This window comes from Pygocentrus nattereri, chromosome 4 (assembly GCF_015220715.1).
Source record: "Pygocentrus nattereri isolate fPygNat1 chromosome 4, fPygNat1.pri, whole genome shotgun sequence".
In the NCBI taxonomy this organism is placed as follows: domain Eukaryota; kingdom Metazoa; phylum Chordata; class Actinopteri; order Characiformes; family Serrasalmidae; genus Pygocentrus; species Pygocentrus nattereri.
In genome coordinates, this window is record NC_051214.1 from 37,008,959 (window position 1) to 37,023,972 (window position 15,014).

Consider the following 15,014-nt stretch of genomic DNA (forward strand, 5'->3'; position numbering starts at 1 on the left):
GCTACTTCTTTTAATTTTGACAAAAACATACATAGTGTAGCTTTAATATGGCACCTTTTCCATTTTCTTTTATTAAAAGCACTCAACGTTAGAAAAGAATAGGAGCCTTTAGACACACAGCCTGATCCACTCAGATCGGTTTCTAGCAGCTTATACAATAAAAAGCCATGATTTATAATGTGACAAGACCAAAATCAATCACAAAAAAATAGATATATCATCTCAGCTCAACAGCAGCACCAAGAAACTGCCTTTTTTAATTCCACTGGCGAACAGGGAAGGATGATGCCTGAGCGAATGCTAGCCATGAGCCATAATATGTTAGTCTCAAGTTAACATGCCAGCCACACACCAGTTTTTTTTTTTTTTTGCCAGCCAAGCTTATGAGGAGTGTTTCTCAGTATTCTGTCTCTGGCTTGTTTACACCTCAGGCCATATAAGCAGTTTTAACATGTAAACCCATTGTAAAATAGTTGATGTGCACACAGCTGACTCCACACAGCAGAATTCTCTAGAAATGTAGCAAGTCAAAGTAAAATCATTGAGCTGTTCATTGAACAATCTTTATTAGGTTTGAAGCAGCTACAGTTGCATGGAAGTTCTCACCATAAAGCCAGTCTTAAGGCCAACACACAGTGCAGTGTACCATCAGAGTACTGCTATAGGATGCATGCAGTGAGAGCGCCAATAAAAGTCTGAATGATTTCTCTGCCTCAGTTTCAAGCCTACAATAATAATGTAATCTACAACAGCTTTGTGTTGTCCTGATATGGCTTTAACATATTAAATTAACATTGTGTGTTGCGCTGTGACACGCTGAGAAATTGAAAAGAGCACCTGGGTATGACTTTTGGGGTGCTACACGACACACAATATGACACAGCTCCTCTGGTGTGTGGTGGCCTTTAATCTTCAGCTAGCACAGTTGTAAAGTACTGTATCTATAAAATTGTTAACATTGTTGCAATCATTATTATTATTATTATTATTATTATTCCTGTTATTGTTGTTTCCTAGCTATTGTTCATACTGTTCACATAAAAAGTAAATCTGCCACATTTCACACTTTAAATCTTATATTTTACACTTGTGAAAACAGGGCCCGCAGACAAACACACATGGACACACACACACTCCTTGTACACAGTTTGACACTTTAATGAGAGTTTATAAACATGTCGTAACTAATTAGGGTTTGGAATGTGCCTGGGAGTTCATCCATGCCTTATTAATATGAGCAAAGCCTATTGATCCGTTTGTTCTATTAAATCACATCTGCTAACAAGTCCAATATTGCCACAGTTGCTCAAACATCAATACAGCCTTGAGAACACTAGCAGGGTACACAGGACACTGCTCCTGATTTATGTAACATTATCAGCACAGCTTTTTCTTTGCTCTGTAAATAGCACTGGGGTTTAGCAGAAAGCTCTGATGTAGGACCAGGCCAGCCCTTCACCCAACCTAATGACATCAGTCAAAATGATCTTCAGCACTACAGATGTTTTATTACTATTCACCTTTTAAATCATTCACAAAATGCTCTCAGTCTTCACAGAAGAGAAGAGGCTGGTCAAATTTAACACTATTGGCAGGAATAGCTCTTATGAGAAAGGTAAATCTTTTAAGAGATGTGGAGCGCTTCATGATCTCTACATTACAAAAAACATGAACACAGTTCACGCTTGTAATTCATGCTTATTTAATTACACCGTCAGACGCCTGAGACACCCAGCCTTTCAAAATGTTTCAATATATTAGGCTGCTTTTGTCGGTTTAGAAAGATGTTCACATATAAGGATGTGTGGGAACTCTTGGGACAGAAAAGGAGACTCACCAGCCAAAGCAGAAGAGGGCGAAGTATAAGCCCAGCAGCGTGGCCACCACATGTCGCACAAAGGGACTCGTCTTACTAGGGTGCAGGTAGAGGCGGAACCAGAAGGCTGTGAGGAGCGCACACAGCTGACACACCACGAAATTCACCTGAAACGCACAAAGAATCCTAAGTGACTTCACCAGCACAGCAAGACAACAAGAGGGGCTACTTTCACTACACACTGCTTAAGCCAACCTCTATCTAAACACAGCATCACACATCTGACACTTTTCATCCATCCATCCATTTTCTAAGCCGCTTCTCCGTCAGGGCTGTGCATTGTTACATTTCATTTCAAGACTGACCACAAAAATTAACAATTTAAAGTGATATTGGTTTTATAAAGAAAATATTCTGTGACAAAAATACTAACTGAAAAATGCTGCTTGCAAAGCATTCAACCCCTGCGCCAAATTTGTTGTAACTAGTAACTAGACAAAAGACCCTCCTAATTCATGTACCATTGGTTCTACTATGCACTGCCTAGACAAGGTCGTGTATCTAAATTCAGCATCAGAACAAGACGTTGGTTTTGTGAGGGAAGCCTCAAATAGGCCAACAGTCACCATATAGGTACTACAGAGCTCAGTGGCTGAGACTGAAGTGAAGGTGCACCCGTCAACAGTATCAAGAGCTCTGCATACAACTGGTCTGTATGGAAGAGTGGCCAGAAAGAAGCCAACCCACATCAAAGCACATCTATCTTTCCAGAAAGCACCAGAGTGACACAGATAAAATATGGGCTAAAGTTTTGTAGGTATATGAGACAAAAAAAATGGAGCTGTGTCTGGCGCAAGCATATCATTAATCTTTTCTCAACAAAGACTTTCCTCATTCTAGCAGCGAAGTATGGGGGGTGCTGTTCCTCTCAGGACATCTTGTTAAACCTTAAAAATGGATGAATGGTGCAAAATACAGGGATGGCAGGACAACCTTGCTTCAGTCTGCTTAGTAAGCTTAGGGGAAACTTTAAAACTTTGCCTTTACAGTGAGGAAAATAAGTATTCGAACACCCTGCGACTTTGCAAGTTCTCCCACTTAGAAGTCATGGAGGGGTCTGAAATTTTCATCTTAGGTGCATGTCCACTGTGAGAGACGTAATTAAAAAAAAAAAAAAAATCCAGAAATCCAAAAAATGTATGATTTTTAAAATAATTTGTGTGTTACTGCTGCAAATATGTATTTGAACACCTGTGAAAATCAATGTTAATATTTGGTACAGTAGCCTTTGTTTGCAATTACAGAGGTCAAACGTTTTTCACCAGGTTTGCACACACTGCAGCAGGGATTTTGGCCCATTCCTCCACACAGATCTTCTCCAGATCAGCCAGGTTTCTGGGCTGTTGCTGAGAAACACAGAGTTTGAGCTCCCTCCAAAGATTTTCTATAGGGTTTAGGTCTGGAGACTGGCTAGGCCACTCCAGAACCTTGTTATGCTTCTTACGGAGCCACTCCTTGGTTATTCTGGCTGTGTGCTTTGGGTCATTGTCATGTTGGAAGACCCAGCCACGACCCATCGTCAATGCTCTAACAGAGGGAAGGAGGTTGTTCCCCGAAATCTCGCAATACATGGCCCTGGTCATCCTCTCCTTAATACAGTACAGTCGTGCTGTCCCATGTGCAGAAAAACACCCCCAAAGCATGATGCTTCCACACCCATGCTTCACAGTAGGGATGGTGTTTTTGGGATGGTACTCATCATTCTTCGTCCTCCAAACACAGCGAGTGGAATTAAGACCAAAAAGTTCTATTTTAGTCTAATCTGACCACAGAACTTTCTCCCATGACTCCTCTGGATCATCCAAATGGTCATGGGCAAACTTAAGACGGGCCTGGACGTGTGCTGATTTAAGCAGGGGAACCTTCCGTGCCAGGCATGACTTTAAACTATGACGTCTTAGTGTATAACCCACAGTAACCTTGGAAACAGTGGTGGCAGCTCTCTTCAGGTCATTGACCAGCTCCTCCTGTGTAGTTCTGGGCTGATTCCTCACCTTTCTTAGGATCACTGATACGCCATGAGGTGAGATCTTGCATGGAGCCCCAGTCCGAGGTAGATTGACAGGCATGTTTAGCTTCTTCCATTTTCTAATAATTGCTTCAACAGTTGATCTTTTTTCATCAAGCTGCTTGGCATTTGCCCCGTAGCCCTTTCCAGCCTTGTGGAGGTCTACAATTTTGACTCTGGTATCTTTGGACAGCTCGTTGGTCTTAGCCATGTTAGTAGTTGGAGTCTTACTGATTGTGTGGGTGGACAGGTGTCTTTATGCAGCTAACGACCTCAAACAGGTGCTTCTAATAGATATAATAGATTCTAATATGCTTAGAATAAAAAGTGGAGTGGAGGTGGATTTTTTTTGAGGCGGACTAACAGGTCTTTGAGGGCCAGAATTTTTGCTGATTGACAGGTGTTCAAATACTAATTTGCAGTAGTAACACACAAATAAATTATTTTAAAAAAATACATTGTGATTTCCAGATTTTTTTTTAGATAACGTCTCTCACAGTGGACATGCCCCTAAGATGAAAATTTCAGACCCCTCCATGATTTTTAAGTGGGAGAACTTGCAAATTCGCAGGGTGTTCAAATACTTATTTTCCTCACTGTATATATATAAATACATACCTATATTATGCCCCATATGTGCATCCCATACACTTAGGAATGATTCCAACGGGTATAAACCCAGATCAACAGAACACCCTGGTACATCAACAACACATTTGTTCAGCAATTTTGAGATGGTTTCTGGTAGCGGACAAGAGGACAAACAAACACAGTCATGGCAATTGTGTTCAACTCTAAGAAATAAAAGAACATAAAGGGCAGTTCAGTAAAGGTAGTATATACTTGTCTACAAAATTTTGGGCATCCCTGGGCAAATGAAATATTCTGCCTATTTTCTAAGTGAACTTCTCTACAGAGAACATACATCTGCACATTTTAATACATAATCACTGTTTATTTGTGCCCTGTGCAGAAATTCCCACACATGCTATATGTAATCTTTTTGACATGTTAAGCTCAACAAACAATCATAAATTGTGCTCTAATATTTGCAGGATTTTTTTTCTGTGGATAATGTGTTAAATTATTTTCATTTAGAAAAACAAAAGCATGTAATTAGACTGGGCATGCAAACTTTTGCATCAACTGCACTGTTATCTCTAATTTGGCCACAAAACCTATAAAAAGAACGAAAATGCAAATGTCACACAATTTTACCATTTGAGGCTATGAAGCTTAGCCTGATGCTTTCCTTGATAAAGTCACTTTGAGTCCAGTGAAAACAGGTTCTTTCACCTGACCTACAACAATTGATGGCATTATTTTACTTGTGTTTTTCCTGAGAAAGAGAACTATTTTGTCTGTCTTAAGATGTCCATCATACTGCAAAGGCAGCTTTTTGTACAGGCATGATCCTCTTGCAGAACTGAGCATCATGAATCAGCACAGCTCAACAGCCGTGTTCACAGAAACAATCTCAACTATGCTGGGGTTAGTACATGTGGATTTAACGTAGGACATCATCCAACGTGCTAAAAGGTTCAGTCATTTTCATGTATGAGAGGATCAGTGTCTGGCTATGGTTCGCATAAATTAACTCAATAAATGAAAAATAGGCTTTTGAACCAATGGTAAAGGAATATTTACTGTCGCCACAGGTGGTTACCATGGTAACTCGCTGAACTGTTTCAATTAAAACAATTTATTCTAGCTTGACAAATGACAATATTATTTATACTGCAGCTTTGGTTAACGGTAAGTATTGGAAGTATGCTAGTGCATTTCATTTAATCCAGCATGAGCTTCCAAAACTAAAAAAACCCCCAACAACCACACAACCAACCAACCAACCAACCAACCAACCAACCAACCAACCAACCAACCAAAAACACACACAGACAAAGGAGCCCCCTCCCACATAAAAAAAAAAATCTGCCAATTTGAAATAATCAGCCCAAAAATCCTTATCTATGGCTATAAAAAGCTACAGCATTTTTTCAAAATCACAGTTCACCCCCAGCAATTATTACATCCAACAGAAACAAGAGTTTAGGCTTACAACCAGCGCAAAAAGATTTTAAAAAATTAAAAAAAGAACTTCTAAAGGTTAAAATTTCCAGATCAGTTTCTGTCATGTCTGACAGATGACAAACAGTTGCAATGTCCAGTCATATGTCACAGTCAGCTCAAGGCTCAGCTTAACAGGCCTGTGTGCTAGCAGGTGATATTAGTCTCAGAGGAAATAATGAGTAGGAGAGATTGCACCATCATAGCCAACCAAGTGGGAGAAAAAAAGTGTCTGAGGAATGATTCAGCGCTTTCAAACAGGACAGAGGAATACAAACAGTGGCCTGAATGGATGTGGTTCCTGGAGTACTACAGTACCCATAATGCTTTGTAATCCAGTCTTGCTCCTAAAGAATGAGCTAGTAGAGTAGAATAGGGCCTGTGTCTGAAGGAAGCTTTGAGAACAATACAAGGAAACTGTCCATGTGTTTTTGTCCAGCTTCCTAGGGCTGCATAATATATCATCTGTGGTGATCAGGGATCTTCTGATACAATTCACTTGACTGGTTACCTTAAACATCAAATAATGAAGTAACGCAGTGTACATACACTCTAAACTGGGAAGAAAAAAAAAACACTTCCTAAAGTAACTGAAATCTAACTAGAACTAAAAATTAATGACCAACCGCTGCCTGTTAGCAAAGATTTTGAAATTTGTGAATAAATGTAGTAAGTTTTTTTTGTTTATACTGTTTTCATGTAGTGTCCTGAATTTTGGTTTTGGGCGTCAACAATATTGCAGTGTATGATCTTATTATGCTACCAGCATTGCAAAAGGCTGCAATATGTAAATGAGCCTCTAACATTTTTTTTTACTTAGATGCTGTGAATATCCTGACCAAATCTCAGACAAATTTTCAGATGAATTTTTTCTGTGAGTAGTTTTATGAATCAAGGCCTTCCGTAGAATGTCTGAGGAAAAAAAGGAAAAAAAAAAAAAAAAAAAAAAAAACAGCATGTCTCAGATCTGGTGACCAAACGGCCTCAGAGAAAAGGTATCAGACCAAACAAAAAACTGAAAGTGTTATACTGGCATTTATATCGAGCCTTGAATTTTCTTTTCTCTGTTAGCTTTTTCAATTTAGATTTGGCCCTAAAATACCAGAAAAATGGCTAAAATTAAATAAAAATTAATTGAAAACAGCTATTTGTTATTTTTGTGACTAACAATTCGTGCTTGTGTGAAAAACGAAATTGCAAATGTAGGCATTTCATTTCATTTTTGGCAGGATATTTGCTCAGATGTTTGGAAAAAGAAATGTCAAAAGAGGTCTGCATGATATTTTATTGTTTTAATTTTCATTTCTTTACTTTTTGGCTGGATTGCCTCCCATATTTTCTAGAGCTAACCGTTTTCTGGTCTTCTGGAATTAAGCTTTAGACGCCTGTTGATATCCATAATTTTACAGCTTTACAAAAGAAATCTGATGCACAATGTGTTAGGGTGATGATGAAGAAGCCCTCTCCTCCCGTGTTCAGCACACTTTCAGTCCTAACAAGCCTCATCTGCAGTCAGCTCCTGTACCGCTACCATTCACAAGTGGCCCACAACAAAGCACACACTTGTTCTGCGACATCCAATACATCTGTCACACAGCCCAGCTAGGCCCACAGAGCAGACCAAGGGCATTATGGGAGATTCTTGGCAGCATAATGACAGCCTCCAGGTTATATGTTGCCTAGCAAAGAGGTTGAGAGGGTGGGGGAAAGGAGAGAGAGTGAGACACAGAGAGAGAGGAAGAGAGAAAACGATGTAAACATCACAATGTCTGTCAGATACTGTAACACAAGACCTCCTCTGATCAATTAAGAAAGAGCATTTCATAGAAAGAAGGACACCACAAAAACCACGAAAGATAGAAGATCCATTTCCACACCAAGAACTCAGCACACATGGCTGAACTGTGCTGCCAAAAAAAAAACCTGAGGTACTTAATCTGCTACGGTGCCTCCAGCTAACTGACTAACTTTGCACTTGGCTTTCATGTTTTTCAAATGTCCTGGGTGACAATCAGCCTGGCTGAGAGTAGCAACCCCTTAAATCATAGCTACAACTGAAATATGTGGCATAGTCTCTACATTAAAACACAGATCAAATGCTACAGAAGCTTTTATTTTAGGAACAGCTCTCGCTTTTCTCAGGCAGCAAGTAAAAAACGTTAAAGCTTTTTACATGCTTTAGACTATAGTGTAATTCTGTAAACACATTCCTTGAAGATATCTTTGCTCTGTATTGATTTTTCACATCAAGGTCAACTTGATGATGATGATGACGACTGTGTGGGATATCTTTATGACTGGTATATGCAAAGAACCTCTGTTCTGATTGGCTATTCTGTTTGGTGCGTCATTCAAAAAACACTCCTTATAACCTCAACATGAATGGGTGGAGCTAAGCTGCTGTAGGCTGCAGTGCATTTGGTTTTTGTGACGAACAATGCGAGACACAATTCATTTTCACATTTGTTTTGATGTTCCAAAGGTAACATCTGAATTTGGCATGGCAGCCTTTAGTTACAGCGGCCCATCAACTTGGAACAACTTACAGAAGCATTTAAAACCTACACGGCTTGTTTAACTAACAGATTTGAAGTCATTCTTCAATCATTTGAATCATTATTTTTACTTTTGCTACTAATTGTCTTTCATGTGTGTTTTTTTAAGTAACTGTCTCTTGTTTGTTGCCTTCTTAGTCAGGGCTCACAAGGAAAAATACAAAACACAGCAGATGTTTTACCAACACAAGTGAAAATAATCAACACAGACACTAAAAGGAACTTGCACACCAGCAGCAAAAGAGGAAGGAAATTCTCTTAGCCAGCTTTCAGTCGGTCTAAAACACAATCAGACTCTCCTTACACTGTGGCACACTTTCAGCATCAAAAAAAAAAAGAAAAGAAAAGAAAAAAAAAAGAAAAGAAAAACTAAAACACATTTCTGCTGCTCTTGCTTCGTTTACCAAAACTAGCAAAGCAGCTGAACAAAGGAGACATCTTTTCCTACTTAATTAAACACAGACTGCACAAACCAAGAAAACCGTTTCATGCCCCAATTCTGTTATTACAGCTTAAATGTCAAATAACATTATTGATGTTTCACACCACACAGCTGTCATGTTACTATGAAAAAAGCAAAGATCCAGCGCATATCAAACCAGAGAAGCTGCTCCTAATGCTCTGTGTCTACAGTAAAGAATTTCAGAGAGGATTCCTGGGAGGATAAACAGACTTAAAAGCCACCCCCAGGATATCTGAGTTCCAGTCTCTTCATTTCTACTGCATACTGAGTGAACTACAGCGAGCTGGTTCATTTCTGTGCTTGTTAAGGAGCATCCGAGCCATTCTGAGTGTACTCACAACAACCATTAGCCAGTCAGTGGCCAAACATACACAGATCAAAGGCTGATGTCCGGTCACTAAAGTCAGATACAATACTTTAAATCTGGACATTTCTGACCAACAGAAAACGGATTTGAGACTTAAAAGAATAGTCTGGCCAAAAAACTAATGCATAAAAAGCATCAATAAACTTCAGCTTTTAAGGTTTCTACTATTGTTTTTTTTTTTTTTATATACCCTGTCCATTTCATGATGTCATGCAGTGTCAGAACGCACATAAGCAAGTCTATTTAAGATGTTTAACAAAATGCTATGCATAAAAGTGATTTGTCACTGTTTTTAAGTTTCTTTCATAACATGGACTCTGTTGAGAAAAAGACTCAAATTACTTCTTATGCTTATATTAATCATTTTATTATAAGGACCATGAGTTCACATATGGGCAAAGCCATGTTTGGATCAGGGGACAAGAAGGAGAGAAACTAGCATACTCTAATGCTATACTAGTCACTGTTCCACATTCAATGCAGTATCTGACAGGTGAGCCGTGCGTGGCTGAATACTGAGCGGAAAATAATGATCAATTGAGGATCATCACTTTTCTAACGATACACAATATGTCTCAATATTTATTTTTTTCAAGACATCTGATCAGTTGGAACCGGGAAAAATGACCAGTAGTGCTACATTTATAAAAATAAATAAATTTTTTGCGCAGTACGTTGCATTAAATCCAGACTGATTGGATGTTGTACAAGTATGATGTCCAGGATATGTTTAGAAAAGCTTAGATTCAGTCACTTTGTCAGCAACTCGCAACTCGATTCAATGCAACACAATTTTTTTAATACAGCAAAAATAAGGAGTGGGTGAAAATGTCTCTAATGTTAATATGCAAATGTTTTAAGTTTATTAAAGCATTTAACATTACTAAAGGTACAATATTAGACAAAAGCTATGTACAAGCAATTATCAGCATTATAGTAATAAATATAAATATCCGTATTGGCAGATATTTGCTTAAAAAAAGAAAAAAAACACGGGCATTGATAACAAAATATTTAAGTAATGCTGGGCATTTATAATACCCTGCAAATAAGGGTTATATTCCTCTATAATGCTAGTCCATGTGGATCCAGCCCCAATTTCTACATCTCATAAATGTTTTTGTACCGGCATCAACAGATATATGAATGAAAAAGATTAGATATCGGACAAATAATGGCCCACAATTCCTGTATCAGTGCAGCTATAACCCGAGTATCTGACGCATCCCTAGTCTGGCCCAAGCAGAAAATTATATTGTTATATTTTAGTTTTGGCTCTCTCAGATTTTATTCCACAGATTTTATGCCATGTATTTGGGGAAATAATCAGCATAACATCACCAAACTTTGCAGCACAACACACAGTAAAAATCATATTGCTCCATATGCATGACCCCACAAACATAAACAAACTGCTACATTAATCTCAGAGATCTCTCACTAATGTGTGGCAGCTGTTCCAAAAGGAGCTCCACCCAGAGGAATCAGCCCAAGGCAGAAACAGCAGAGCCATGAGTTGCCTTACATGCTCATAGGCAGACAGAGACAAAGCCATGAGGGATGCTCTTTTTATTGCCCATGTAACCTGAGTCCACAGAGCTGACGTCCATACAGCACGTGCTTGTGTTCGAGGGTGTGTGTGCATGAAAGCATGAATCTGACTACAGGGACAGTTACACAGACATTTATACATGCATGAATGCACGGAGCTTCTTAGTTTGAGTGTATATTTTCTGAACAACTGCACTGCCATCCTTTAGTGAAGCCACCACATACTCTCTAACAAACAACAGCCAACGACAAACGACTCAACACAAGGTACTGGCAGAGCTTATGTACAAATCAACACACTGGATTTCAAAATTATGTTTTACTATTTAATTTCCATTATTATAAGATATAATTATCACCTGGATGAATTTGGCAGATGATTTTACCCAGAGTGACTTACAAGTTAGTAGTTTTACAGATGTAGGCATAGATAGCATTAGGAGTCTTGTCCAAGGACTTGCCTGAATGGGGAATCTAACCCCTGGCTGCTGTGTGAAGGCGAACGGTATTTCCCATCAATATACTACCCCAACCACTACTATTTAACTACTGTATTAATTACAGCCCAGAAAATAGATGTTTACCTACATTACAGTCCAATCTGGTCATCTTCATGACCAGCACATTTTTTTTAAATGGTTCTTTGATTTTTAAGAATTTTTAAGGTGTGTAAAGAAACATTTTAAAATGTTCAAAGCAGTGGCTCTTAAACAAGTCCTTAGAGACAACTAGACTGTCCAGATTTTTGCTCCAACCTAACATGCTAAATTTAGGAAGAAACACATAACAGGTTTTCCATCACGGAGAAGAACATCTATAAGTTTTCATGGTTCTACATAGAGCCACTGTCATTACTAAAGAACCCTTGAAGAACCATTTCTGTAAGGGTGTATGGGTAAATTTCTGAGGCACTGTTAACTTGTGTAAGTTTAAGGGTCTTCTATTATTATTAACATTTCACACATAATGATGTAGAATTTACATAATGACATCATGACCTACACATACACTGGCCCTAAAGGTACTAGAGAGCTTTATTTAACCATTGGCAAGTTTAATGAAGTTATTTAGGTTACTACATAAAATGTTTAACAAAACGAAGCATTGGAGAAAAACACTTTCAGCACATCAAACCGATGGTAATCTCTGTGTGGACAAATCCTGAAGAACAATTCCAACCAGGCCGCACTAAGGATACTATAAAGGTGGAAACGTCAAAGTCTAGGGCAGCCATCAGGACTGTACACCTGCAGAGGTCTGCACAGAAACTGTTATTATTAAAATAACATGCTTTTGTTATCACTGGTTATGACAGAGACATCTTAGGGTTAAGGGCAGCTTGAGCATGCTGATCTCCCCTCGAGTGGAAAGCCTCACTCTGGGACCTACAGGGGTCAGACAAGAGATTGGAGAAGAAGCTGCCGTGCTCAACAGGCCAAGTCATCCAGCCTCCAGGCGGTTTATGTAAGCAGCCATCTGTCGGCAAGCTGGGCTGAAAAACTGAAGCCCACTTTGATCCTGAAGTCCACCAGGTCAGCTCTTAAACAACTACACGACAAGCAAATCGATTAAGATTTCAATTAAGAAAAAAAATTCTGAAGAATACCTTCAAAAAGGTCTTTACAGAGTTCTTTATTAGATCTGTGCTGGCTTGTTAACAAGGCCACAGAGGAACCCTAGTGTGATTTCTGACAGAGCAGAAAGAAACAATCAAAGCCTTTATCTCCCTTCTGTTTTTACAGCTTAGCATGTGTACCGCTCAGGAAACAACACCATAAGCATGAGTCAAAAACAGGAACGAAAATACTTCTTGCTTCAAAATAATGTGCTGAAATCCAAGCCATTGTTTTCCAGAGTCAGGCCAGCCAAGGCATTCCAAATAGTAATTTCACTATACAAATACTGGCACCTTGACCTGTTAACCAAGTACTGGAGTACATGTACTACCTAGTATGAATCAAAGCTGAAAATGATAACTTGTTGCATTTTTGTTATGGCTCATATATACACATTTATGACACTAAATCAAAAGACCTACACAAAAGTAATTGGGACCCAAAAAAAAAAAATCAATTGTCTCAACAGATTTTGTGATGGGGATTTAATATTTGGGGAAATAATCAGGACAATATCAACTAAACTTTCTGAGCCATGCTGTGCTCTGGCCTAAATGAGATCATTGCTTTTATTCATCCCTTGTTTTATCTGTTATATTGTGATATTATGAAGTAATCTAAAAAGTCACGTGTTAGTGGTATTCCCACAATGCAAAGCATGTGCACTTTAATAACTGATGTGTGCAGTGACATGTGGGTATATTTAGTATTGTGTAATGTCTCATACATGCACCAGTCTTGCTTTAAAAAAATAAACAAATAAAAAAGGGAAGTATCCGTTCTCTAATTCCAAGCACATACACAGGTCAAAACAGCTTCAGAAACTCAGCTATTACAGATACAGATACAAGCAGGTAGGAAAGCAGCAAGGAAATGACAGTTAACTCTGTGTTCAGTCTTGGTCTGTTCTTGGTTCACTTGGTTAAATGAACCCCACCTCTTCTAACAGGTCTTGCACTGCTTATTTGGTGCGCACTCACGTATAACGTTCTTGCTTGCTCTAATGAACTGCACTGACAGAACAACTGCACCAGGATTCATTGTAATCCAACCAAATCAGCCACACTTACTAATACAACCAAACTTTCCTTGTAAATACGGCAGAATCATTCAGAGAAACATTCAGTGTAGCCATGTGATGTACTAGGATCGTCACAGCCGACCAAACATGGAGCGAAAAAAAGACATTGCTGCTTGAACAGCCATGAAATGTCAAGCACCTGCCATTAATTTCTCATGGAGGCTCAGTGCGGACCGCTACGTTATCTCCACAGCCAGGAAGAACTCACTCTCCCTCACCTGCCCTAGTGGTCCTCTTTAATTCATGGCTCCTGATGCCTCTAATTACAGTCTGATGCTAGACTGTGTCTGGCTTTTACACATCTGATATCCAGTGTCAGAGTGGAACAACCTGAGCACTACTCCTGACCTCTCGGTCACAGGTTGGACCACAGGGCGGAGCAGACTGAAACAAAGCGGGATGAGAATACATACCACATGCTACAAAGAAGGTGACATGCTGAAGTTTCAGTCCAGGAGCAAGTTGCTGATTTTAGATCTGCTAAACACAAACCTCAATTCCAAAATAGTTGTAATGCATTGCTTTACTTTATCAACTTCATTGTTTTTTTGAAAGCATATGCTCATTCTGCAACTGATGTCTGCAACACATTCCAAACATGTTCGGGACGGGGGATGTAAACATGTGTGAGTATAAAAGGAGCATTCAGGAAAGGTGTGGCCCTTTGGGAGCAAGGATGGGTTGAGGCTGGCCACTTTGTTTTGTTTCTCAGTAAGTGAATGCAATGATTTTAAGTATTTCACCCACTACAGTGATATCTCTGTGTGTGAAGAAAAAGGCCAAAAACCACAAGTATCCCTGTGACCCCTGAGGGGTGGTACTCAGGGAGCACTGCATTAATAACAGACATGCTTCTGTGATGAAGTATTACTGTGGTAACACTCAACAAACTGCCAGTACAGGAATTGTGGGATGATGCTGATATCTGTTTTTTTTTGCACATATCTGAAGATGTTAGTACATTTATAAAATAAAATATAAATCTACCTGGATTAGCATTACAGAGAGCAGGGGTACTCAATACTGGTCTTGGAGATTTAGCACCTTGTAGAGTTCAGAGTCAACACACCTGGCTCTAACATGCAGGTGCCTCTGAAGGCCTTTATTTGCTGGATCAGGTGTGCTAGATCAGGGTAGGAGCTCAGGGTGATAGATCTCCTGGACCAGGATTGGGCACCAATGACAGTGAGCCCAGATTTTTCTCACCATTCTCTTCTTCCAGAATACTATAATTTTAGGTTTATATATTTTTTTTTCCCCATCCGATGCTGATAATGTAAGCAAATATCTGCTGACAATGAAATTAATCTGGTATTATATTGTTTTTAGTTTCGAGGGAGCAGTAGTATCAGTAACAAACGTATAGGGGAGATCATGCAAAATGGAGAGTGACATTTACAGAGACATGTCATACCCTGAATTCCCAGAGA

The 15,014-nt window shown here is 39.1% G+C and overlaps 1 protein-coding gene across 1 annotated transcript in view; it reads right to left on the minus strand.

Moving 5' to 3' along the window:
- mboat2b (membrane bound O-acyltransferase domain containing 2b) overlaps positions 1–15,014 on the minus strand; it is a 56,558-nt gene that overhangs the window by 31,452 nt on the left and 10,092 nt on the right. Inside the window, exon 2 of the mRNA XM_017682302.2 lies at positions 1,838–1,983. Coding sequence (XP_017537791.1) covers positions 1,838–1,983 — 146 coding nt within the window. The remainder of the gene's footprint in view (positions 1–1,837; positions 1,984–15,014) is intronic.